We start from the raw sequence: 26,705 nt of genomic DNA, 5'->3' as shown, positions 1-26,705 counted from the left end.
CCAGCCCTAGTCTTTAGCTTTTTAAAAGACAACCTTGGAAGGAAGAGCTTGTGGAGATGCCCAAGCCGCCTGTTCCTAGTGTCCCAATGGCTGTGTCAGTTTAGAAAGGTCTCCAGCCTTCCTGTCTCTGCTGAGAGTGGCAATGTCACTTCGAGTTTCTCTACCACTTGGTGGCATTGCTTGCTGTGACTTCTTCTATAGTTGGCAGCCACCACTGCGTTAGAACAAGAGAATGAACTGCCATGCTTTTCCCACCTGTTTTAAAGGTTGAATATAGAATTCTCTTGGGTGAGCCAAAACTCATAACTTGAGGGGATCCCAGCTGCCGTCGGTGCTGGCCCAGCAGGTTGCTTAGTATTGAAATCAGTCAGAAGTGCGCACAGGTCTGTGATCAGAGACCTCTACAAGGCAGAGCAACAGGTAGAGACCAACTTAAGTTTGCTGAACTTCTGGACCACAGGAAGCAAAAGAGCAAGCAAGAGTACAGGCCTGTATCCCTTGCACCCTGGGAGGCTGAGGCTGGAGGACTGCATGTTTGAGATCAGCCTTTGCGATTTAGCAACTGGTAGACCGTGTCTCAGAAATAAGGCTAAGGTATAGTACAATGCAAAGTCCTGTATTCACCCCACCCGCAGGACCAAAAGAAACCCCCAAAAAACAGAAACAAAAACACAAACTCAGGCCTATAGGTACCCCCACTGCTTTCTTTTATTTTTTATTTGTTTATGTACTTCTATGTATTTGGTTGTTAAACAGCATCTCACTACACAGCTCAGACTCATAGTGATCCTACTGTCTCAGCCTCCCCAGTGCTGGGATTATAGGCGTGCACCTCTACGCCCGATCTCTGAGGCTGGCTCAGTGTACCTGGGGGCAGGCTGGTGCAGCATGTGGTGCTGGGGATTGAACCCCGGTCCCTGCACTTGCCTAAGCAGGTACTTAGCCCACTGAACTAACTCACTGGCCCTTTCTTTTTTTGGAGACAGGGTCTCACTGTATAGTTCATGCTGGGCTTGTACTCAATATAGCCCAGATGGACCTCTAATTTGAGGTGAACCTCCTCCCTCAGCCTCCTGAGTCCTGGAATTACAGGCATGCAATCCTGCACCCATTTGTCCTTTTCCTTCTTGATGTCCAGATCTTTGACTTCTAAAGTAGTTTGGTCTCTAGAAATAAATGTCTCCATTTTGGTGTCAGATACAGTTAAAGTGAAAAATCTTTCCTTTTTTAAAAAGGTTTTTTAATTATTTATTTATTTATCTATTTACTTGGTATAGGGTCTCACTATGCAGCTCAAACTCACTCAGCCTCCCCAGTGCTGGAATTACAGGCATGTGCCACCACGCCCAGTTTTGGTGGCTGGCTTGGTCAGGGGGCCAGCATGGCATGTGGTCCTGGGGATCAGGCTCGGGTCCTTGCGCTTGCCAGACAGGTGTTTGCTAAGACTGCTGAGCTATCTTCCTGGCCCAGTTTGTTTTGTTTTGTTTTGTTTTGTTTTGTTTTGTTTTGTTTTGTTTTGTTTTGTTTGAGGCAAGGTCTTACTGTACAGGCTGGCCTCAAACTCACAGCAATCCTCCTGCCTCAGCTTCCCAGGTACTGAGATTACTGGGGTGCACTACACCCTATGCATTTATTCATGTGTTTTGGGTTGGGGTCCCAACTCCTAATAACTAAGAGCAACCTATACAGGTAGGAACTCATTCATGGGCTAATCCACTGATGAGATTGTGCCCCTTAAGATGTAGTCACCTCTTAGGCCCCACTTTTGAAAACTGAGCTTCAATCCTTGAGATTTTGGAGGACACTACATCTAAACCATAGTCCCTGTGGGCATGCCTGTGATCCCCGCACTCAGGAGTCTTGAGGCAAGAGGAGCACAGTGAGTTTGAGCTCAGCCTGGGCTACATTAGCAAGTTTAAGGCCAGCCCTACACTACATAGTGAGACCCTGACCAAAAACAAACAAACCAAAAAACCACAAAACATAGTGCTATCAGTTTATGGCCTCAAGTAAGTATGAGGCTTATGGACTTAAGCCTACTAAGTTGATCAGATTCCAGTTGTGCTGTTGCAAGAACTATGAATTAAAACAAGTTCCTTAGAGCCCCAGATCCCTTGTGCCCAGTGAGGATGCCACTTTATTTCCAAAAGTTGTTAAAAGACAGGGCCCGGGGAGATGGCTCAGTAGAATAAGCGCTTCCCTGGCAAGCGCAAGGGGCTGAGTTCAATCCCCGGCTCCGCAAAAAAAAAAAAAAAAAAAAAAAAAAGTTGTTAAAAGAAATAGACGGTATATATAAATAGGCACAGAGCTGGGACCTATCAGATGATGAAATAAAAGTATTCTTTCCTCCTTAGGGAAGCAGAACACAGGTACAATGTAACCATAATGTTCCTTGCCAGCCCAGAGGTGGAGGCTTTGTCAGCACTGTGTCCGGGGCTCTGCGCTAGCTAGCTTCACTGCACACAGCACTTCCCAAGCTGGTAGTTCTCAGCATCATTAGAATCAACTAGGAGCTGGCTAAACATGCTAACCCCAGAATCCCACCTGTGATTTACAGCTCCAGGAATGTTCCATGCCTGTTTATGTCCAGATTTACAAGATCATTGACTCATGTAGTTCAAGAATCTGCATTTTAATAAGCCCAGGGGAGATTTTTTTGCAACTGGTCTGCACTTGTCTGCAGATTGGGGATTTACGGAAACCACTGCTCCAGGGAATGAATTATTATTTCCAGTCTATTTAAGGAAAGGTGAGATGTAAGCACCATTCTATGTAAGTAAGAGTGGTAGTAATTAACCAAAAGCTCCCTAGACATAATTGTTTCTGATGAAGTGCTGATTAAGGACATGAGACGGCACTTAGGGACAAAGTACTTAGAAGAAGCTAAATGGAAAGGAAAAGTGAGTCCTGCCATAAAGTAGGGTCGGGCTGGCGTGGCAGCACACGCCTGTAATCCCAGGCGGAGGGGGAGGATCGCCTCGGGTTCCAGGGCAAACTGAGCTACATAGTAAGACCCTATCTCAAAAAAGAAAAAAAAGGGGGCCAGGGAGATAGCTCAGTAGAATAAGCACCTGCCTGGCAAGTGCGAGGTCCTGAGTTCAATCCCTTGTACTACCAAGAAAAACAAAGAAAAAAAAAAAAAAAAAGGAAAAAAAATCAGGATCAGTATTCTCAGAAGTGTGAATAATCCAATCCCTTCTCAGCCTTTTGACTAAGATCAAGTACAGAAGTGTGAACAGCATCTAGACAGGCAACAGAACAGAGGATTGGGGGCCAGGGAGATGGCTCAGTAGAATAAACACTTCCCTGGCAAGCACAAGGGTCTGAGTTCAATCCCTGGTTCTGCGAAAAAAAAAAAAAAAAAACTAAACAAACAGAGGACAGAGCCTGTACCAGGCAGCGCAGGCCTGCCTGTTGGAAGCCCCGGGTGAGCTGAAGGTACCTGAGGAGCCAGAGGGTGGCCAGAGGCAGGAATCACATTCTGAAGACCTTTAAAGATCAGGGGATCTTGATTGTATTTCTATTGTAATAAAAATGTGTCACGTTGCCAAGTCTTTTTAACTGGTTGTGAAACATTTTCATATGGTTTGCATAAACGCATTCTGATCAATTTTAGACTATCTTGTTACTCATTTCTGCTATATTTTAATTTTTCCCTGCACACAATCCACTTTTACTGGAATTTCTCTTGATAGGAATTCTAGATCTCTCAGCTGGCTCAAGAGGAACTCATGGATGGAGGCTAGCCTTAAGGAATTCCAAGATCTAGCTAAAAGAGGTGAAAGAAAAATGGGGCCAGGTAGGAGAGGAATTAGAAAAGTTCAGGAAGGAGCCAGATGTGGTGGTGCATGCCTGTAATCCCAGCATTTGGGAAGCTGAGGCAGGAGGGTTGTAGATTAATATGAATTCGACTCCATTCTGGGCTTCATAGTGGGTTCCAGGCCAGCCTGATCTGGATAGTGAGAACCTGACTCACCTACAAAAAAAAAGTCTGGAAAAGAAGAAGGCATGCCAAGGAAAAGATGCCTGGCACAGCCACATGCAGCCCAGGAAGAAGTGTGCTGAGTGGGTGAAGGAGCCCTAGGCCCCTGGCAGAGCGCAAGCTCCCCGGCCGCTGCAGGGGTTCCTTCCATGTTTCCTTCACTTCATTGCGGGACTCGGCAGCTGATGGCTAAACGCTGTGTCTGCCGTGGTTACAAACTGGGCAGAGGGAGAGGGACTCCTGTACTGGAGATATACAGAGGCATCCCCAAATGCAGCGGGAGATGCCTGCGGCAGGCTCCTGAAGTCTCAGGTCCAGTCATCTCAGCTGACTCCAGAGAACGCACTCATCTTGAAGTCCAGGCCACAGCCCCGAACTTGTAGCCCATGGCACGTTGTTTGCCTCTTGTCGCCTCAGTTCTCCTTGTGCACGGTGGCGGGGTTACATCAGGTCAGGGGCCTTCCTGTTCTATTTAGGACCAGGCCTTTCTTCCAATCACAGTTTCTGAAGCAGGTGGGGTGGGAGTTGCTCAGGTTAAAGTGAGGGTGGGGAGGGAAGTGCCTGCCTGCCTGCACAATCCCGGTGGCCTCCAGGTCAGACAGACCCCCAGGGACCCTCACATCCAGGCCTTTGGAAAGTCATGCAGTGCTCCTGCAGCCTCATGCTGATCGCAGAGAATGAGCCCATTGAGAAGGCAGGAGCTGCCCCAAGACAGTTCATTCGTTCTCCTGGAAATCATGGTGGTAGCAGGGTGAACCTTCCCAAAGGCCATTGTGCTGTTCTGGGTATTCCTGGCAAGAAAGCAAAACAAGGCAGCCAAGTAAGGTGAAGGCCAGTCAGCCTTCTCCCTGCAAAACCACAGGTAGTACCTACCTACAGCCCTTCCAGGGACTGGGCATCAATAGGGAGCTGATCCCAGGGCTGTGGCCTTCAATTATTGTCCCAGCTGGAGATTACTGCTGCCACTCCTTGTTTGCAGAGCTCCCTGGGGCTTAAAGCTGCACATAAACATCCTCTCACTTTAGGAGAGATGAAAAAAGGGAGAGGGCTGAGTATGTGACTGAGTCATCAGCTATTATACAGCTTTCACATAGTCCTGAGCGCGGAGCTAGAGGAAAAGCTGAGAAGGGGCTTAGCCGTTTAATAAAGGCACCAAGCAGCATACTCTCCCTGGGTAAGTCACTGTGCAGCTGACCACAGATCGATGAGGGATGCAAGATCCTCCCTTTTTATACATAAGGATTTTAAACTTAGTGGGGTTAAGTCAGCTGCCCAAGTGTCACACAAACACTGTGGGCTGAATTCAAACCCACACTGGATTCAAAGCCAATTGCTTCTTTCCTGTCCCATCTCCCCACTGTGGTGGACTGCTTAGCAAGAAGACCTTGAGCCTCCAGAGACTGTCACCCTGGCCATCTCACTTCCAGAGAAAGTGAATGCAAAACCTTTACAACAGCTAGCGCTTACACAACTACGCAATCCTGTTTCCTAAGGAAAGGAAGTGCATCCGTGTCTGAGAAGAGCAGCTCCTCCCATCCCTGGAAGACAAGACACAGCACAAGCAGAGGTCCTGAGGGGGGTCTTGACAGAGACACCGACATCGTAGCTTTGTTCTCCTCACCTTTGGCGGCCCAAGGACCTTAGTAGTTGAACAGAAGAAGGAAGGAGGAATATGGGGAAGGGTGACCAGAGAGGGAAAGAGAACGCACCCATGTGTTTGCCTCCAAGTGGACTCTGGATCTCTGATGGTATCTCACTGGAGATTTCCAGGGAGGTGAAGTTTCAGAGGGAGTGGGGTAGGGTGAGACTCCAATGAGCTGTCCAGGACAAAGTAGCAAGCAGGCGCCGAAGCCATGAGAATCCTGCGCTCCCACGCCTGGCTACCTGGAGATGTTCGGCCCACTGGAGACAATGCCTTCTTTTACTGGGCCCCTTTCCTTCCGGCCTTTCCTGGGAAGGGAGAGAGAACAATTGAGCCTGACCATTTATGCCTGGCCACTAAAGTGAACACCACATGTCCATCCGGCCACCATGGCAGGGCCATCATGAAGCAGGCCAACCCCCAAAGCAGTAGCCCATTCAGACCTGACAGTCCTGAGTCCCAAAACAGTAGCCCATTGTCTCTTCTCCAGCCTTTAGGACCCCAGCTTTACTTTTCTTATTCTTCCCCCCTTGGTAGTAATGGAAATGCCAGATCTCAATCCAAAACTGATTCTGTATATGTCAAGCAAAACAGAAACCCATCGTACCTAATGTGGACACTAGGGAAACAGTATAAATGTGGAGGAACATCCCAGCTCCATAATTGACTTGCAGAGAAACGTTGGAGTCCAGGGCCTGCTTCGTGCCTTCTCTGAAGGTGGAGGCGTAGGTGGCATGCCTATGAAGTCATGGGACATTTCATTACTCACCATGTTTGTACTGATCATTGTCCTCATCTAGGCCACTGCCCGAGCCAGCCTTGCTCCCTGAGCATCACCAGATCCCAAGCCTGAGCCAGCTGTACGAGTCAGCTGCTTTTCTGGTCCTGTTGTCCTGTTGTCAGCCACAATAAAAGGTCGTTCAGGCTGGGTATGGTGTAGTCCCTGCACACTGGGAGGCTGAGGCAGGAGGATACCAATCTCTAGTACAACCTGGGTGATTTAGACCCTGCCTCCAACGAGAGAGAAAAATGAAAAGGCCATGCACTGAAAGGACTACTCAGGTTTCATCTGAGCTAATCCTGACCCCCCTACAAAGGCCAGATGGTCTCTCAAACGTATTCTTACACTAGTTCTTCCAGCTGCCAGGACGTAGCTGCCAAGAAGGACTGCTGCATCTTCCACCACACACACACACTGCCACCACTGTCTCCTGTGGGCCTCGTCACATGGTCTGGCACCTTGTCCTCTACCGCAGTGCACTGAGAACAGAGGTTTCCTACATGTCGGTTTCAGTGAAGCCATAATGAAACACCTGAGGCAAGCTACTTCACTCATGAGTCTATCAACTTTTTACTGCTGGAGTTCCACAGTGGTACAGAGACAAGAGCATGTGTGTGCGCGTGTGTGTGTGTGTGTGCGTGCGTGCGTGCGTGTGTGTGTGTGTGTGTGTGTGTGCATGCTCTGGTCATCTGTCTCCCTCTCTTACAAATCCACCTGCCTTCAGTCATGGGGCTTCACCCTGATGACCCTAACCCTAATCACTTTCCAAAAGCTCTACCACTAAACACCAGAGCTGGATTACATTTTGACCTTCTGAATAGTCATAACAGGGTTAAATTACAACACACAAGCCCTGCAGAATACACTTACGCCACACCCAAACCATAGGCCATAGGACAGCGTACTCCTCTCTTTCTCCTTGGAACCCCAGAGGCTTTGGGATGGGTACCCTACAACTCTGAGGCTTGGCTTGGATCCAATTTGTCACATTAAACTCTGCTCCCTTCAGAAAGGTGGCACCTTGGAAGTAGACACAGGCAAGTCAGTGCTGCTGGAGCTGGCTTGGAACAGTTCCTGCTGGGGTTTAGCGCCACAGCCGGAGACTAAGCACAGACACCCCAGTCCAAGCTGCAGCCTCCTGGAGCCCAGAGGAGGCCTGCGGGACAGGTGAGGGCCAGATCCCTCCAGGGCCTGAGGATTAGAAAGCATATGCCTTGAGGGGTACCTCACAAGTGGAAACAACTGCTCAAATTGTAAGGAAGCCAGGTTGATTGTGTCTGTCACTGAAAGAAACTTGGCATAAATAAAGTTTAGAAAACCAGATTTCTCTCTCAGCGTTGCCCAACAGGCAAGGTAAATATTTAGCCCCAGCCCTGGAAAGATGCCTGGTAATTCGATTCTCTGCTATCATTTTTCCTTTCATTCATTCATCCTGCAAACAAGCACTTGCTGTTGGTGAGCAGTGACCCTCCAGACCTTCCCTCAGGGAGTCGGGGAGTCGTGGGGAACAGGGGAATGGAGGTCAGGGGAGCCATCACAAGACAGCAGCTTTTCAGCTGGGGCTGGGCTGATGTATTTCCTAGCTGCGGTCACCTCTGACTGACCTGGTGGTTTCCACACCCGAGCTTCCCTGTAAGAGAGACAGGACTCCCGAAAGCAGGGATTGTGAAGAGGAACTTTCCGGCCAGCGGCGCTCAGTTTAAAGGAAACAGCAACTGGCAAGTGCAAGGGCCTGAGTTCAATCCCCCGGTTCTGCAATAAATAAATAAATAAGAAACAGCAAGCACTGGAGGGTGATATGGGGGGGTGCTTTCTTTCAGCCTACCGCCTCCAAAGAGCACCAGGCCTCGTCACTTGAAGAGAGTGGGCTTAGGTAAACCATCTGATTTCAATTCTTAGCTCCACCCCGTGTCAGCGGTGTGTCCTGTTCCTTCGCTTTCCCTCATTTGAAAATGGGTGGCTCGGGGGATAGCTCAGCAGGCCAGCACCTGCTTGGCAAGCACAAGATCCTGAGTTTGATCCCTGGTACCCGGGGGGTGGGGGGGGGAGAAAATGGGGAAAATAGGAATATGCCTCTGAGAGAGTTGTTGTACAGATAGACACTTCAGCTGAGTAAGTAGTAGCTGGCGTTTCTATCCCGCTGTCTGGGAGAGGCTGTTGCAGGGAGTTGTGTGTTCAAAAGGTTGCTGTGAGGATCCTCGAGATAACAGATGTAAAGTCCTCTATCTTGGGAAGGGCTGGGCATGATAGTAGGTGTGCAAACAACAACTACTAAATTGAGTAACAGACCAAGGAGATGACCCAGTGAAGCAATTAGATAGAAGTTTAGACAGCCAGGCTCAGCTCCCTGTGGAATCTGGATCCCACCCTTCCTGCATTCTGGGCTATGAGGTAAAAGGCTGCTCTGACCTCTGAGGTCCTACACAATTGAGTGGCTTGTTGTTTGTAAATAAAATACTGGCACCAAGCCTCTCCTGACCCTACTGATAAGGACAGCCAGGCGGCTGCCTGAGGTCCGGTCTACAAGAGGTGGCGGGGAGGAAAGGAGCCTCCAGCCCAGCAGGCTGGGGTCAGGAAGAGACTAAGCGGAAGAAAGCAAGACTTCCCTTGCACTGGCCTTGCCCACTGGGCTCACTAGAAAACAAACTGGGGAGAGAATCTCCAGACAGCAGGGTCTGCCCAGGGCCTCTCCCTGAGGCATCCTCAGTGGCCTCCCCACAGGAGGGAAAACCCCATAGTGACCAGTCAGTTCCTGAAAGAGGTGTGGTGAGTGGGGAAGGCAGAGGAGGAGAAAGTGGGTCCCCTTCACTTGTTCACCCCTCTCTCTCAGTCTGAGTTTCCTCAGGTGGGTGGGATAGAGGTAGGATCATTAGACCTCGTAAATAAAACTTTCTAGGACAACCAGTCAAATCTACATTTCAGAGAAACCACTGCTGTTTTAGCCTAAATATGTTCCATGCAATCTGGGGGACATGCTGAAACAATCGTTGCTTGTTTGTCTGAAATGCACTGGAAACTGGCTATCCTGGATCTCGTCAAGATGAGGAATGTTGTAGGCCTTGAGCTGGGTGAGCCTGCTATAAATCCAGGTGGGACAGGCTTGTAGACAGAGAGCCTGGGGACAGAGCCAGCCATGACAGCAGGACACAGCAGAGGACATACTTGGTGGCCCTCCCACTTTGGGAAGAAACACAGAAAGGGTTACAGGAAAGTCTCCAGAACTACTAGTCCCCAAGCAAGAAAGCAAGAGGGACTTCAGGACAGGGAGGATTTCCTTCTTTTGGAGCCCAGGTCAGCCCTAACCTTTACCCTGAAGAGCTGCAGGGCACCCAGGAGCTCAGTGGGTCCCTGTTCCCTCCAAGACAATCAGGCAGGGAAGGCTGCTCCAGGGGACCCCTCCATGGGTGGCTGGGATCAGGTACTGAGGGGCGCCCTGGTGTCTGAAAGGCAGCCCCACAAAGGGGGGGCTTGTGGCTTCTCTGATAAGACTGCTGCTTACCAGAGGTGAGTTGCGTCACTTCCCAGAACCCCAGGCTCCCTTGGTGGCCCCACCTATAGGCCTGCCTATCAGTCAGCACTCTAGTGAAAGGCATTTTCATAACAATGACAAAATATTGAGTCCATCCTCTTGCCCAAGTCACTTGCTCAGTTTTGTTTTGCTCATCTGTTTTATGTTTTCTAGGACAGGGTCTAACTCATTATGTGGTCCAGGCTGGTGTTGAACTTACAGGGATTCTCCTGCCTTAGGATCCCATAGGCATTAACTGCCCAGCAGTGGATGGGGGTCAACCCCAGGTCATGTGACTTGGAAGCCTCCGGGTGCCTGTATCCCTCTTTCTGCCTCTTTCTCATAGACCTGATACCGCTGCTCCTGATGCACTTGTCCTACGGTCAGGGGTCATGGAGAAAGGACCTAGACTAGGTTTTCTCTTCCTAAATCATTAGTCTCTAGCACAGAGGAAATAATGATGTTTGTTGAAAGATAAACCTTGTTGTAAATAACTCTTGTTCTAAAACATACCCAGAAGCCGGGAATTTAGCTCAGTGGCATGAGGTCCTGAGTTCAATTCTCTCCCCGAATAAAAAATGCAACACACCCAGGATCCCTTCCCTGCATCCCCCTCCTGCTCCCTCCCCCTCTCCCTGTCCTTCAAGCCTGGCAGCAGCCAGTACTCAGAGCTGTTGAAGGGCCTCCCTCCCATGTATGCAGTCGCAGCAGAAGGGACTGCCTTGTGACTCATCTATCTTTCAGTCTCCTCCAGCAGAAACCCCACTCTGGCCTGCTGGGCACTGGGACATCTTCCATGCCCAGAAGGTTATGCCTTTGTCCCCTACGCAGATAAACAGCCACACTAGGACTCGAGCGATGGGCGGTGAGGGAGCCTGTTAGAGGGCAGGGCCAAGCCCTTGTGTACGGGGGTAGTGCGAGGCCCAGGGCGAGAGCCAAGCCTTTGCAATGGCTTCCTTGTCTCTTCTTACCCAGGGTGGAGGACACAAGCGTTCCTGTAGAGCCGAGCCCTGAAGACTGGGGACACTGCTGCTTACATAGTGCACATGCGCGTGCACACGAACGCCCTCCACGCCTGGGCCCTGGCACCCTTTGCAACCTTCCGCCCCTTCCTCTTCCTCCCCCCCACACAGTCAGATCACAGCCGCAGGAAGCGGCAGGCAAGTGCGCAGGCCAAGGGCCAAGACGCGGAAGTTTATCTTCCAAGGGTTGTCTAAACACACGGGGAGTATTTTTATCCAGACTCTTGCCAGGATGCTGAATTTCAACAGGGAGACAGGGAGGTGCCCCTTAGGGAACAGAAAGCAGCAGGTGGAAACTGGGTGGGCCGGAACACTGCAGGCGCCACCACCCTGTCCCTTTCGCATCTTCCCTGGGCAACTGCTGCAGGAGAAAACTGGCCATGGACGCTGAAGAAGTGCAGTGACCACAGGCTCTGAAGGCTCCTGGGTCCTCTGGGTCTCAGTTTCCCCAACCATGCAGTGAGGGAATTTGTACCCCCTCAGTAGGATTGTAAGACACATGCCTGGTACATGTGCCTGCACCCACTGACAGAATTGACTCAGGGGAGAACTGGACCCTGACCAGGTGGGGTGCAAGAGTCTCTCCAGGGAGGGGGGCAATGGGGAACTGGGGCAGCATGGAGGGAGTGAATTCCTTGAGGAGGAAGCCCTTCATGAGTACTCCCTGGCCTGCAGCAGGGTTTGCTGCAACTGCGGACCTTGGGCTCCCAGTTGTGGGGCGGAGCCTGGGGAGGGCACTGCCTGTTCCTGCAGTGGCTGGCAGGAGACAGCCAGGTGACCTTGCTGGGGTTGTGCGCTGGCAGCACCTGCTCTGCCTCCAGGCCACAGGGAGGACAGGCAGGACATGGGGAGGTGGCCTGGGCTGTGAACAAGCTGTACTCATTTGGGCTCCTGCTACCAGCTTTATAATTAGGAGACAGGGATGGGCAGGGATGGGGGTGCTTCTTGAGCCTTCTGTCCTAGTAGCAGAAGCCAGGACTTCCCCCTTGCAAAAAGCAGAGCTGTCCTGGCTCTGCTGCCCTGTTATTGCTGCTTGCTGCCTTCCCCCTAGGATGGAGGTGGACAAGCAGATGGGAGTGGGAGACACAGCTCTGATCTCAGAGTCCTGGCCTGGGAGGAGACAGCTTGGCCACCCCTCCCCTGCAGGCTGTGTGGGAACCAAAGGAAAACAGCCAGGGCCAGCCATCTGCACACCCCCTGCAGAACAGGCTGCCTGCTATTGCCAAGCAACCACAACACCACCCCCCAGCTGTGTGGTCACTGGAGGGGGCAGACTTATTCTTGGTCATAGGGAGAAGGATGGTAAGGAGGTAGGGAGCTCTTTTCCCTCTTCCTGGGCTTAGCTGGGGTGGCAGGGACATGGGGTTGTCATGGTAGGAAGTTTAGGAGTTCCTGTTCCAGGCAACAGACCACAAGTGCTTCTAGGACTCACACCTCTGAATGTAGGAGGAAGCACACCAAGGCCACCAAGTGTCCCTTTCTGCAGGTCCACACGTTCTTGTGAAATGCAGCCTGCCTGGATCACAAGGTCTGGGGGCTCTCAGGGCCTAGGTTGCAGGGCCTGTCCCCTGTCCCTACTTTCCTTCTCCCCTGGTTTTCTGGGGAACCCCCACCCCCCACCTCCTCCAAGTCTCCCTCCCCTCCACCTTCAGCCCCTGGAGGGAAAAACAGCACTAGAGACACAATGGGTAGAGGTGGGGCTGTCCTTCCAGGATAAGTCCCCAGGCCTCTTCCTGTCACACCCCAAGCAGACCCATCAGCAAATCCTACTCCTGGACTTGGGCCACAACCTGGGAGCTATGCCCTCTGCCTGCACCTCCATAGCCCTGTTCCATGGGCAGCTCACTGTGCCCAGGGGTGGCTGTTCCTGCCTCCTTCCCCCACCTGAGGGCCTGTTTCCCTGCCTCCTCTGGGCTTCTGCTCTCCCTGACTTGCGGTTTCCAAGGCACTGACAGCCTTCTGTCACAGATGATGGGTCCCTGTGTCCCTTTCATTTATAATCTGACTTTCCGTGGGCCTGTGCTCCAGGAGGGCAGACACTTTGCTCTGTTTCTCCCAGCCATATCTCCAGTGCTTGGGACATAAAAGCTGAAGTACCTGTGCCAATAAATGCAGCCCCCACTCGCTCCCCTGCCTCCCCTGCCTGAGCCACTATGTACAACCCTGCTCTCCCCAAGACAGAAGAGAAGGCATTGGGCTGGTGCTGAAGTGGGCTCTGCCCTGGCTCCAGTATGTGGCCTCTGTCCAGCCACTCCCTCCTGGGCCTCAGTTTCCCCCTTGAAGGAACTAGATTGTAACTCCTGCTTTCATCATGAAGAGAGTGGGCTGGAAACAGGAAAGTCACACAGGAGGGGGTGGGGATGGGGCAGGCAGTGCCTGTCTGGTAGAGCTCTGCAGGCCTTGGAGCCCCTGCCTTGGCACGGGAGAGGGGTGGGCACAGGCAGACACAGCTGTGGGAAGCTGTAAACAGGCTTGCGGAAAGCTTCTCAAAAAATATACCCATATTTTAATCACCAAGAGTCCAACCCAGGAAACATAAAGACTGGAAGCCAAGTCCTCTGAAGTCTACGGTCAGGGGGCACTGTCCAGAAATGAGCCATTGTCAGAGGACACCGGACGCCAGGTAGGTGAGCGCAGGCAGCAGCAAGGCAGGCAGGGGCACGGGCAGCAGCTGTCCAGGGGCCCGCGATGTGTACACCAGGCGGTCTCCCAGGGGCTGCACGGGCCTGACATTGTCTGTCATCTTCTGTTTCTCCTCATCATCATAGTACAGCTTCTGGGAGAAGGCCAGGATCTGCGGAAGGGACAGGGCTTGGCAGGCAGGAAGGCCAGCAGGGAGGGCAGGCAGGAGCAGGTGTAGACACTCCCTGCCCTGCTGTGACCTCAGGCCAGGTGCCTCGCCTGCCTTCCTGAGCCTGCTCAAGGAAGAAGGGCTCAGAGCCATTACCTCTCAAGGTTGTTATGAAGACTGAGGAAAAAATAAGGGATATAAAGTGTATGCCATGGGAGGTCCCGTTAAATTTCCCTGACTCACAGTGTACAGGGCTTACTGCATACTGTTACCTCTGTCATCGCTACAGCGGCAGCACACTGGCTCTCAAACTCAGCACACATTAGCATCTCTGTGGGGCTCTGCTCCTGCCCAGCCATCAGGGCAGAAATATCCTAGCTCTCTCTCCTCTGCTACTCCCGTGGATGTCTGAGGACTGAGTCAAAGACTTTCACTTCCTGGGGCCTTGCCGGGTCCCTGCCTACCTGGTCTTTGTGGAGCAGAATGTGCTCTTTGAACACAGTCCACACAACTGTCTCGTTGCAGGCCGGTGTGGTGAGCGAGCCCTGGTAGCGGAAGTAGTGTCGCAGTCTGTCCTCCTTGGGCAGCAGGTCCATTATGCTGCTTGTCTCCATGGTGGTGCTCATACCTGGGCAGGAGACAGAACCCCTCACACATCTCTGTCTGAGAGCAGCTGCCCCACCCCCCTGCCCATTCCTTTGGGTGCAGGGGGAGGTAGCCTCCTCCCCCAGGTGGACTCACCGGGCTTGGGGATACGGCTCAGGGCCTCCAGCAGAAGTGCGAAGCCTTCATTGGGCTCATTTCCCTCCTGCAACAAGAGGGAAGTGGGCTGCGGAGTGTCCCAGGAAGCCCAGTACACTCCAGCAGGCAGCTTTTGGAGCTGGCGCTGAGCCCGCTGTCCCCAGAGCACAGGGGCAGTCACCCCAGCTCTCTGGATCCTGGGGATCCGCTTCTCCCACTGGGACTTGGGGCGCAAGTGGAAGCCCTACCTCCACGAGGAAGGCCAGCACGGCAATCTGGTCTTTAGGGTTCTGGGCCTCTTCCTTGAGGCTCCATGTGCTCGTCTCCTTCTCGTGCACGATGTGCATCTGGTAGAGGTTGGGTGGAAGGAGAGCGGCACGGTGAGCGGCGGGGAGCGCCCTTCTCGCCCAAGGCCAGAACACACCCAGCGCCCCTCGGAGCAGTGGCCCTCACCTCCATGGCGAAGCGTTGCCCATTGAGGCTGTGCTCCGAGCCCTTGTTCAGGCTCTCGGACCAGTGCAAGTGCAGCTGCGTGGCCCGATACTGTGTGGCCAGGCCTCCTCCCCTAATCGTGACATCAGGTTTCAGCGACACCATTACTGCGGGACAAGAAGTGGAGCAGAGTTCTTACATGAGGCTCCCCTCGGTCTCTCCAGCACCACCCATGGGACCTTCTCTCTCTGGCCCACAGGTGGACTCCAGCTCCTTCTCTGACCACCTGGCTCCACCAGCTTCACCTCTCCTGTACACTTGGGGCTGCCCCCAAGGGCAACTTCCGTATTGCCTTCTCTGCTGTGACTGGGGTGGGGGTGGGGTGGGGGGCAATGTCCAGACTCCTTGGCCCTGGATGACACCCTCCCTGCCTTACCTGCCCCCCCCCTGCCGCCTCCCACCTTCTCCTCCTTCCACTACTACTGCTGCTGAGTTCCTCCACTGGAGCTGCTCCATACCTCCTCCCACTTTCACACCTCCTTGCCTCTGCTAACTGTCCTCCCTTTTTCCTGGAACCCTCCCTTCCCCCACACCGGTCTGCTGGTCAGGTCTGATGAAATGACTGACAACACAGCTCAAACATGCCGCCCCCTCCAGGAAGTCCTCTCTGCCTGTCCCACCCTCCCCAGCGGGGTTTTCAAGCCCTACTTCAGCATACAGCCACCCTGCCTGTTGGAGCCCTGCCCTCCCTGTCCCCTGTCCTTTGGGCCTCAGCCCCAAAGCCCACAACTCTGTCACCCACCTGTGTGCCCGTTGTTCTGGACAGTCAGCCTTTCCTTCTTGTCATAGCCAGAGAAAGAGAAGTCCTTCAGGTTGTGGTCCAGCCTAGCCTTGTTGGTGACAATATCAACCGGGGACTGGTGGCTCTTCTGGCACTCTCCATCCCACTGGGCAGGCCCTGAAGCAGGGACAACAGTGCTTCAGGTCAAGGGCCAGGCTCACATACCCTCGAGGGGCAGTGTGTGGTGTGTGTGTGTGTGTGTGTGTGTGTGTGTGTGTGTGTGTATGAGAGAGAGAGAGAGAGAGAGAGAGAGAGAGAGAGAGAGAGAGAGAGTGCGAGCGAGCTCTGGGGTGGGGTCAGCCCCCGGTGTGGTATTTGTGTGGTAACTAGCTGCTGGGGGCAATGACTTCTGCAGCAGCCTGGCCTCCTGCACTGGCAACTCCAAGCCCGGTAAGGCCAGGGCTGGGCCAGAAAAAGTACACTGTGTGGAAACTGGTCACTGCAGAAAAAGTGCCAAGAACCATCTTCCGGGCCTCCTGAACCGGCATCACTGGACTAGAACCAACCCTCCATTGTACTGGGAAAATGACAAAACGTGCTTTTCTCTTTAATGCTGCTGCTGATTTATTTCCCAGGCACTTAGCCTCTCAGTGACAGGTAGGGGTGAGGCTTCAGCTCCCCATCCCGTTCCCATGTCCCCTGAGCACCAGGAGTGTGCGTGTGTGCGCGCTGGGGACTAATGTGAGGGGGCTCATCCTCCTCCCTACCCTCCCATGTCCTGCAGAAGGGCCTGTCCCCAGGGTCTCCATGTCCTGCAGAAGGGCCTGTCCCCAGGGCTCGTAGAACTCACTCTGGCAGTTCTGCTGGTAGTTGTCAGCTTGAATGTCGTAGCACCAGTGTGACTCTGAAGCAGAGAGAGGAAGGGAGTAAGGCCTGTGCGTGTGAACTGTGTGCACAGGACTCTAAGTGGGAAGGGGACTTCAGAAAGCATGGGGGCCCACGCCTGTGATCTCCACACTCAAGAGGCTGAGGCAGGAGGATCCCCGTGAGCTTGAGGCCAGCCTGAGCTCATAGTGAGAGAAGTCCAGCCTGAATAACATAGTGAGACCCTATGTAGTGGGTAGTGGGTGTGTGGCCCCCCAGGTCCCTCCCCAGGGCTGCCCTGAACATTCTCCCTGATAATCAGCCTTGTCCTGCTCCTTCCAACTCAGGAGGAAGAGCTTCTGCTCCCCTGGTGTGCAGATGCTGGAGGACACAGCGGCCCCCAGCCCCTTCCAGGAAGGCTTTCTCTGTTTTGTTCTGCTTTGTTTGAGCTTATGAAGTTCAGGCTGGTCTTGAGCTCATTTTGTAGCCCAGGCTGGCCTCAAACTTGCAACAATCCTCCTGCCTCAGCCTCCTGAGTACTGGGATTACAGGCGTGTGCCACCACGCCTGGCGTTTCGCTTCTCCTCTCCATGTTCCAACCACTTAGCATGTGGACAGTAGCACCCACCAACTCTGAAGAAAGGCCACCCAGCAAGCAGGCAATATCAATGCCAGCTGTGACGTTGGACACAGGAAAGGAAGCGGTACTGGAGTAGGGGCAAAAGCAGCATGTGCTCGTTTTTCTGTAAATTTAAATCTTCTCTAAACAATAATAAACACATATTCCAGCAAGATGAACAAAATGTTTTATCCAGAGCTAGAATTCTGGCTGTGCTGCTGAGGAGCTATGGGTTTCGGAGCAAGGCCCATCATCTCTCTGAGCCTCAGTTTGGCCATGTGTAAAATGGGATTGGCACATACACATCGTGGGGCTGTGGGGATGATTACACACAGGATGCCATGGAAAGTTCCAGACATACTTGTGAAGTCGCACTGACAAGTCTTTCCCTTCCCCCTGCCTCCCTCCAATGGTTTCCTATCAGTGAGCAGATGGCCAAAGACAGGAGGAGCAGGAAGGGGAGACACAGAATGAGTTGGAAAGAACTCAGGGATAAGCACAACTTCCGGACCAGCCTTGGAGGCTGCTGAGAACAGGGCCTTCCCGCCCCATGCCAGGGCTGTCCTCCACCTGACTCCACTAGGGGTGGGGACCATGAAGAGGTCAGGGTCTAGGCAGTGGGGTGAGGAGAAGATTCCAGGTTAGCAGAGTGTGCGCCCACCCTCATTCCTAGTCCCCAGGAATCACTGTGGGTTTTTAAGTGCTGCTCCTGTATCAGCCTGTGTAGAGAGGGGGTGCAGCCCCCAGAACTGCTGTACCTGGGAACCCCCATGGGAGTCCACTCTGCAGAAGGCAGGTCCCTCCCTGCAGGTGGGCAGAGCTCTGAAGCTGAAGTCTTCCCTGCCTTCCAGCCTTGCTGGGCCTCTTGCTTCATCTCTGCCACAGAAGTCCTTTGCTTTTCTGAGCTCCTGGGAAGACTATTTCGGGAGACGCCCTGCTCAAACCAGGTCCCAGAGAGCCAGCTGGAAGGGCTAGCGGAGAACCTTCCCAGGGGGCCCATCTGCTGCAGGCAGAGCTTTGCTTCGGAATGTGCTCTTCCCAGCCTGCCGCCCGTTTCCAGTTCCTCCCGCATTCGCTGTGGTGACCTATGATCCACCGTCTTAATCACAGAGACTTTTGACCCGTTTGGCTGAACAGTATTGTCACTACCCTCTTCAGGAGGCTGGAGCTGGGAAGCACACTGGTGTGGAAGCCAAGACCAGCGGGCAGGGCTGTGTCCCTGGAGAGAGGGGTGAGTGCCAGCCCCCACCAAGAGCTGTCCCCAGCAGCTCAAGCTCACAGATTCATTCATGAAATCTTGCAGCCCACTGTCTCAATTCACTTCCAAGAGTGTCTGAAAGGAGTGGGGCTGCTCACAGGTCAGATCCTGCCTCCCCCAACCATCACCAGTTAACCAGCCATTGTCCCCACCTTTAGTTTACCTCCCACCCTTCCCCCTTCTTCAGAGAGACTGAAGAAGCTCCTGGACCTTGCTCGCCCCACCCCTCACTGAGGGAAGGGGGAGACCCCTGCACACCAGCTCAGCAAAACCTGTGTGTATGTGTGCCCTGGGCAAAGTACAGGGGCCTCCTGGCCCAGGGGTCTGGGGCTCTGAACCAGGCCAAGTGCTCTCTCCTGACCCCTTTCAGTCGGAGCAGATGCTCTGGGGATTGTCCTCTGCAACAGGTCCTGCTCCAGCCTGCCATGGCCGTGAATGGGTGGGGAGGAAATCAGGTCTTAGTCACTAAACGGGGGAGCAGTTTGTAAGAGCTAGCCTGGCGCCAGCGGGTAGAGCCTCATCACCCTCGTGGGGAGCACCCTTCACAAGCCAGTGAGCCAGCCATGTACACATGCACACGCACCCTTTATCTTTCGGCAATTTTTAGAACACCTGGTGTGACAATCACTATGCCTACACCATGAGACTACAGTTGAAGTGACTTACCCAGTGCAATACACTTGAGTTAATTGCAATTCTTTCTAGTCAGTCCAGTGGGTTCCAAATGTCCAAGTGACATGTATTTTAACATTCTGCCTTTTTGCTGTCCTTCTCCCCTGGGAATGGGGACTCCGCAGGAGTTGGTGAGAAATATTCCTTAAACAGCCGACTAAGCTCACACCAAGGGACACACACTCACTCCCCTTTCTGCAGCCCAGGTAACCCTGGCCCCTCACTCCATTCCAAGTGTGGAGAGTCTGACTTTGGAGGGCAGGTTTGGTTCCCAAGAGCTGTTCCCTGGGTAGATGGCTGGGTCGTCTGTGAAGGGACGTGGGGTCGAGAAGTGGCCAGCACTGAAAGCGCTTTCAGCTCCTTATCAAATATTAACACATCTCCCCTGCCACCTCCCACCTAGACGAATAATTAAGAGCTCGGTCTCACCATTAATCTTTAAACCTGTCCAGAAAGACCGGCTGGGCCAGGACCTGGATCTCCCATTGCCCCCCGCCAGGCTCCCACTCCAGCGCTACAAGCTGCGGAGCAGAGGGAGCCTGAAGCCCTTGGAGGCACAGAATGAGGGCGGAATCGGGAATGCCTGGACCCCAAGTCACCCAGCAGGCTGTTCCTGCTGGAGGAGGGCTCACAGCCCTGAACCGCGGCGACACAACGTGGAGAGACCAGCGGGGACGGGAGGAGAAAGGCAGTGGCGGGAGAAGCATCCTCATCTCAGACTCCCGGTCTCGCCGGGACGCCGGGCAGTGCACACGCGTGCAGCCTCCGCAACCCCGCGGACACGCGTATTTGCCCTCAACCCGCGCCCTGGCACCTGCTCGCTGCCCTCAGGGGGCAGGAACCCCCGGGGGCCCCCATGGCGCGCTCACCTGCGTCAGCCCTGGACGTGGCCAGAGCCAGGACGAGGACAGTGAATGGCAGTCTCATGGTGCGCGACAGCGAAGATCACGGAGCCCGGGGTGTCGCACAGGGGTGGGGGGTACGTGTCGCGATCCTGCCCGCCGGGTTTTATAGCAGAGCCCCGAAGCCGGGCGCGGGAGGCAACTCCTCCCCCTGGCGGAGCCTCCCCTCCCCTCGCCTCGTCCAGTCCGGGTCTGATCCTGCGTTCCCCACCAGCCCCGCCCAGCGCTGCTGCCTCGGATCTATGCGCGGGACCCTCACCCTCGTCGAGTCCTGCCTGCCCGCCCCCGTGCTAGATCCCCGATTTGGAAAGAAAAAGCGACATGAGGTGCTAGACCCACAGGGGCGAGCACGCCAGATCCCCGACCTCCATCATTTTGGCGCCAACACTGAACAGAGTCTCCAAGAGGGTCCTGGAGGTGGTCCTGGGCTCGGGGTGGGTCGGGTGACTCAGAGAAGTGGGGGAGTTGAAGGTGCTGTAGTTTAGACTGGTGGCTCAAGCAAGGACCACTTGCTCCTCTTTTTTTCTCCTAGACTGCTCCAAACTGATTTTTTTCTTTTTCTTTTTGAGACAGGGTCTAGCCATTCAGCTCAGACTGGCCTTGAGCTCACTTTTGTAGTTTAGGCTGGTCTCAAACTCGTAATGATCCTCCTGCCTCTGCCTCCCGAGGGCTGGGATAATAGGTCTGCACCACCACGCCTGGCTCCAAACTGAGTTTCCACCCTGGCCAAGGATCCTTCTTCCAACACTGCAAAGCCATCCGCACACTGTGGTCTCTGTGTTTCTGTGATGCCCCAGGGAAGGGGTGTGGGGATGGGGCACCGGGGTGAGGGTGAGGTCTAGAAATAGAGAAGTAAATTGCAAAGGGACTCAGTGGGAGAGAAGCAAAACTATGTCAGAGGTAGGGCTGGATCCCATGCTGGTCCCTGGTACATAAGATAGGAAGAGAAGGGGCACAGGAGCTAGCTCAGCAGCATAAGCAGCTGCCTGCCTGGCAGGCACAAGGTCCTGAGTTCAATCCCCAGTACCACAAAAGAAAACAAAAGAGATAGGGAGAGATCTGGGTTGAGTGGACCCCTGGTCCTTCCATCTGCCAACCTCTCTGTCCCCTGGCAGGTTGGCTGTGGTTCCTAGCAGTTCTCTTGGGCTGGAGGCTTCCATGGAAGCTTAGTCTGGGGTGGAAGAGAGGAACAGGGCGTCAGGCAGCAGACCTGGAGCCCCTCCATCAACAGGAAGCCCCATTTTTCTGGTCCAGCTACTTCCCCATCCGTTGCCAACCTCTCAGCCCCTACCGGCCTTTGAACTGGGCTAGGGACCTCTGTGGAGGGATTGAACCCTCCCCCAGAGCACGCGGGCGCAGGGCTTCTTCCTTGGGTAGATGTGCAGCCGGCTCCCCCCTTCTGGCCCAGGATCACACAGCCTCACGGGGCAGCTTTGATCCTACAGAGAGGCGGGTGGGCCAGAGGGCAGAGGTAACCACACCAGGCTTAGATCCCTATTGTCTACACTGCTGTGGAATCTTCAGTCACCTACCAGGTACCACGATAGCTGGGAGTGGGGATTCCACTCCCTTTTCTTGTTTTGGGAGTGAGGTGGAATGGATTTATTTTCACAGAGCTGAAAACAAAGTTTCTTTCAGGACTGGGGGATGGGGTAAGGAGAAAGCCTAGGCCCCTGAGACCCAGACCAGCCCCTGATGACTGGGGGAATGTCACTGACTGGAGGGTTGTCACCGGGGTTAAGGGGCTCTGGTGGAGTTAGGAGTTATTGATGAGTGTGACTCTGGACCCACTTCAAAGTCTGTTGCTTTGTGGTCCCTGGAGGAATTCAAGCAGGCCCTGGGTGTGCTTTGAAGTAGGGCCATGCGGGTGGCCCTCTGAGGACAGGGACAGCACCCCAGGCTGAACACAGCACTATGCGAGTCAGCGAGTTCTATCTCCCATCTGTGATCCAGCATTAGACAGATGGGAGGCACACACTCCCGCCCAACATTCCCAGCCTTATCTCCCACCCCTGCTCCAGTCCTAGCCTGCCATAAACCAGTTGCCTGTCACATTGTTCAGGCCACCTGGGGCTAGTTTTCCTGATGGAGGTGAGGTCTGATTTAGGGTCATCAGAGCAGAGATGCATGGTGACATGTGCTTATGATTATGGGCCTATAAAGCTGCCAGCCTGGGCATCACGAGTAGGAAAGACGTGCCGAATGGCCCAGCCCTGCCCCAATCCCAGCCCTGCAATAGCCGCCTTCCTAGGATTCTCTGTGTCCTGAACTTCGTGTCCTGAGTTCAAATCTTTGTTCTCCCTCTGACTCAGGGAAGACCTTGGGCAACTTTCCTGCTCCTCAGATTGTAACTTCCTCATCTATAAAGTGGGATGGATGATAATCCCTGCCCTGCCAACCTCTGACCATAAACAATTACTGGGAACCTGCCGTGATGAATCACAAGCCTTGACTTCAGCAAACTGCCACTCACGTGGTCTGGTCCAGAACAAAAGGGGGCAGTGAGGAAACCAAAGGGCTTGGGAGTCAGGCAACCCTTTTGGGTCCACCTCCCGCTGTGATGTCAGCTGAGTGTGTTTCCCCTATCTGTAAAAGGCAAATTTTATCACAGCCTTATCTTTCTTATCGTAGAGAGATGTGAAGATTCAGTGAGCTACTGCCTGATAGCCTGACAGGGAGGCCTGGCACAAGGTTGGCACACTAGTCCATGTCATCATGACTTCTTTTCCTTTTCCTCCTTCTTGTCCTTTTTTTTTTTTTTTTTTTTTTTTTGACATGACTTCAAGGAAGAGGTCCCTTATCTTGGTATGAATGGAGTACCAGGTGAAAGGGGACACCAGGCAAAGCCAAGGTAGAAGGCCTCCTACATCCAGGCTCCTCCTGAACACTCAAGAATAAGGGAGGGAGCCTTAAATGCACAGACCTGAAGAGGCGAGATTCAAACTCAGCCCTTCTTGGGCCGGCGACAGACCTGAGGTAGATGCTCAGGGAGCTGAGCCCTTGTGATCCTGGTGTTCGTGGTGCCAGAGCAGGTCAGATGTGTAGCCCTGAACAGAAACTACCATGCAATATGTTTAGGGGCAGGGTAGAAGATCGGAACAGGTTTTGGAGCCAGATGGCACTGGGTCCCATCCCAGCCTCAACACTTATCCTTTTCCCTCAGGCTCAGTGTCCTGATGAGGAAAATACAATAAAGGCAGCAGTACTCTGCCACTTGGCTATGGTAGAGTAGGATGCTGGGTAAAGGGCTTAGTAGAGGTCCAAGCATTTAGTAAGTGCTCAACAAACTTCAGCTGTAGCTCACAGCTGTTAGGGGAACAATGGCATTTATACCCCTGAACATTCCAGGGGCGAGAGAAATAACACCTAACCTAGCTAATGGGTAGCCAATGTGTAGGAGGAAACTTCTGGAGGTGAGGAGACCTGAACTGAGTTTGCAAAGACAAGTAGGACTGAGGTGTGTGTCAGTGGTAGAGCACTTGCCTAAGCTTGCATGACACTCCCGGGTTCAGCCTCTACGATGCAAGAAAAAATAAAAGACATTAACTGGAACAAAAGAGGAAGGGAAAGTCATATGGAGGAAATGGAAGGAGAAAAGCCATTTTCTCAGGAACACTCATTAGAGATAAAGCTGGAAAGGAATTTGGGGGCCCAACAGGTAGGACTTGTTTTTTTGGAGATGACAGTAAAAGTTTGGACTTATCTTTCCTTTGGTCAGAGATGACTAGTAACATCCCAGTTGTCTAAATCTAAATCATCCTCCCATTTATTGCCTAACCCCAGAAAAGGGCAGGAAAAGCCGTTGAGGCTCAAGAGGGTAACAACTTGCCCAAAACACCCAGCAAAGAGCACAGAGGTGGGATCTGGACCTCGGGCTCCTGCAAAGTGAAAGCCTGCTCTTCCCTTACTATCTCTCCTCCCCTCATACACACACACTTTCCCCCCAGCCTCTGCCCTTCCTTGTTTTCTGAACCCTTGGTCCTTGCTGATTAGCAGAGGATTCAGGGAAAGGTTTACAGAGATTCCAGCTTGTGTGTCCCTGGATGTTGAGATTAAATCCACACACAAAGCAAGGTTTAATTAATAGCCTGGTCTCTAAGGCTCCTGAGCCTGGACACCTGCCATATTCCTGCAAAGACAAGAAAGCGCCTTTCTGCCAGCATCTGTGGAGGCTGCAGGGCTCTGTCCTCTTCCCAGGGACCACGCTCCCCTGACTTCAGAGAACCCTGGGAAGAGAGAGAAGGGGCAGGGACACAGCTGGAGGCTCCCTGGACCAGGGCAGAGGTGGCCTTCACGGAAGATGGGGTGGAAACTTCTACCTCTGAACAGTTTGCATGACAACAGCGGTAAAATGTGTGGAAAAATCCAACAATGGAGATGACATGTGTTCTGTTCCTGTTGTGCAGAAATTTAGGAAGACGCCCCCACCCCGTGGTTCTTTCCTCCGCTCTCAGCTTAGCCAAGGGAGCCAGCCTCACACCAGCAGGGGACTGGGAGTTGAGCTGCTTTGTGTTTGTGAATGTATTTATTTACATTTGCATTTTGTGGGGGAGAGACACCCAAAGAGGCAAGAGAGGGGAATCGAGTGGGGAGAAAAAGGGAAAGCCACACAGCAGCAGGCGGGGGAGGCAGGTGCAGGGAGGGGACCATGAGCCTCAAGGAACACTGTTGAGTCATTAAGAAGGCAGGCTCTTTCCCAGGGGCTGTGTGTGCATGTGGTGCGTGAACTTTTTCCCCCCAAGTTATCTACTGGAGAACATTTAGAAAGAAGAAAAATAAATCACCAAGTGACTTTTATCTCCTAGAGGGAACCATTTTACAACTTGATATATATATATGTATATATATATATTTCTAACTTAGAAGATTGCCTGCTATCTCACTTGATTAGTGTTCCTTATCTACACACAACACACTGTTTACATAGTATCAGTTTAGCGTCCTGCTTTTCAACCATCATGAATGAGTACAGTGCAAACCTGAGTTCATGTTCCTGCACAGCCGTCACAGCTGTCATTCTGTGGCGGCACCGTAGAGCCAGGAGTGTCTGCAGCTTATTTATTTTCTACTATAAATAACACTGAAGTGGACATCTTCCCACTGGAAGAACAGGGCCAGAAGGATAAGAAAGGAAACCAGAGGTCTCAGTTCCTCTTCCCAGCTCCTCTTTGAACAGAGCTATCACAAGTCCATAAAAATAGTTTGGACAGGGGGTGAGGTTAAGGTAAAAGGTTTGTGAGGGTCCTTTGGAGGTCAGCTGGAGAATCCAAGGCCAGAGTCCTCAGTTTTAACCTCTGATGTGCCTGTAGGAGTGTGCGTGTGTGTGTGTGTGTGTGTGTGTGTGTGTGTGTGTGTGCGCGTATGCATAAGTTCTGGATAGATTTGCAGGGTGGGGAGAGTGTAAGAAAAAACGTGCACGGGTACCTCCTTTATGACATATTTACACAAGTGCGCCCTCTGCTGTGTCCGATTTTCCAGCAGTCCCGACTTTCTACAGTTGGAAGTCCTTCTCTGTGTCTAACTGTAGATCATTCCGTCGGTCCTGAGTGTTTCTTTTCCAGGCGAGGACAGAATATCATTTAACAAAATGCATAGTGTCCAGAGTATTGGAAAACAGCTCCGCAGGCCCACCCCCATCTCTGGACCTGGAACCTTGTCCTCCTGCAGGAGGATTCTGGACAGTACTTCTACAAGCTCAATTACTCTGAGGGGAAAATGAGACCAGCAGCTGAGAATCAGGAAGCAAGCTCCGTGGACACCACGGCCAGCTGCTTCCTTCTTTGGGTGTGGCCCTGGCTGTCCGGAGCCCTGGGAAGAGGTGAAGGCCATACAGCTGCAGAAGAAGCAGTTCAGACCACTCACCTGCAGCATTCCCTAAGTTGGAAGTGCCTGAGGATTAGAAAACCCAGCCTGCCTTCTTTATGGCAAGGCTTGGAGGGCGGGCTCCTTCGGGATGACTCCAAAGTCCCCAGAAGTGTAAAGTTCATTGGAGACTGTGTTTTATAGTTAGGGGCAGGGCTGGTTTCAGGAGTATAGGGCTTATGTATTCAAAAAAGGCCCCAGCTGCACTTAGAAGGTCCCTGTACTTGGTTTAAGGCCCTTTTGTTGCTGCTTCTTAATTTTTGAACAATAGGCCCCACGTTTTCACTGTGTAGCACACACTGGAGTGGGGTGGGGTAGAGGCCCTGTCTTCCGTCACAGCTCCAGCTTCCCAGGGGCTTCTGGGAGCATCTGGGAAATGTACATCTGAGGGAACAATCAGCGGACCAGCAGAGCCTTCGCTACTGCAGCTTCTGCTTTCTTGCAGAAAAGACTATGAGCATTTTGGCTACCTTCCACTGTGCCTAGCTGCCTCTGCCTCCACATCCTCGAAGGCCGGCCCAAGGCCTGGCTGTCTCCAGGGTCAAGCCAGCTGAGCTGGGGTTCTGGGGCACTGTCTGCCACAGGACTGTTACATCATTCAGCTGTCTGATGGCTCTTGGAGTCAACTGTACTCTTGCAGCAAGCTCGCTCATCTGGAAGTGCTGGACAGCACCTGTCCCCTGACTAGTACTTCTAGCTGGTCTTTCCTGTCTCTGTGCTGAGCCCAAGGCTCGTGAAGTGCACATGTGCAATCTCTATGACACCAAGGACTCACATAAATGTGGCTACAAAAGTTTGAGGTTCAGATCCGCCTGAACAGAAAAGAGGCATTATAATGATTTTTTTTT

At 52.9% G+C, this 26,705-nt stretch overlaps 1 protein-coding gene across 1 annotated transcript; it reads right to left on the bottom strand.

Annotated features, from left to right (window-relative positions):
• Positions 1-13,418: 13,418 nt before the first annotated feature.
• On the bottom strand, positions 13,419-20,089 carry Ca4 (carbonic anhydrase 4). The gene is made up of 8 exons (XM_023703179.1): positions 19,963-20,089; positions 16,531-16,584; positions 15,702-15,857; positions 14,921-15,066; positions 14,716-14,814; positions 14,468-14,534; positions 14,191-14,354; positions 13,419-13,729 (listed from the first exon to the last, which is right to left on the bottom strand). Exons 1-8 carry the CDS (start codon positions 20,018-20,020, stop codon positions 13,538-13,540), a joined length of 936 nt encoding a protein of 311 aa, XP_023558947.1. The 5' UTR covers positions 20,021-20,089; the 3' UTR covers positions 13,419-13,537.
• Positions 20,090-26,705: the final 6,616 nt, after the last annotated feature.

Source organism: Octodon degus, unplaced genomic scaffold (genome assembly GCF_000260255.1).
Source record: "Octodon degus isolate 3935 unplaced genomic scaffold, OctDeg1.0 scaffold00164, whole genome shotgun sequence".
In the NCBI taxonomy this organism is placed as follows: domain Eukaryota; kingdom Metazoa; phylum Chordata; class Mammalia; order Rodentia; family Octodontidae; genus Octodon; species Octodon degus.
This window is presented reverse-complemented; position numbering and strand designations above follow the sequence as displayed.

Excerpts from the sequence above, each read along its gene's own strand:
- Ca4 (XM_023703179.1), bottom strand. The coding sequence starts at position 20,020 with ATGAGACTGCCATTCACTGTCCTCGTCCTGGCTCTGGCCACGTCCAGG. Across the intron at positions 16,585-19,962 it reads CACGTCCAGGGCTGACGCAG|AGTCACACTGGTGCTACGAC; the intron begins GTGAGCGCGCCA and ends TCTCTGCTTCAG. Across the intron at positions 15,858-16,530 it reads CTACCAGCAGAACTGCCAGA|GGCCTGCCCAGTGGGATGGA; the intron begins GTGAGTTCTACG and ends TCCCTGCTTCAG.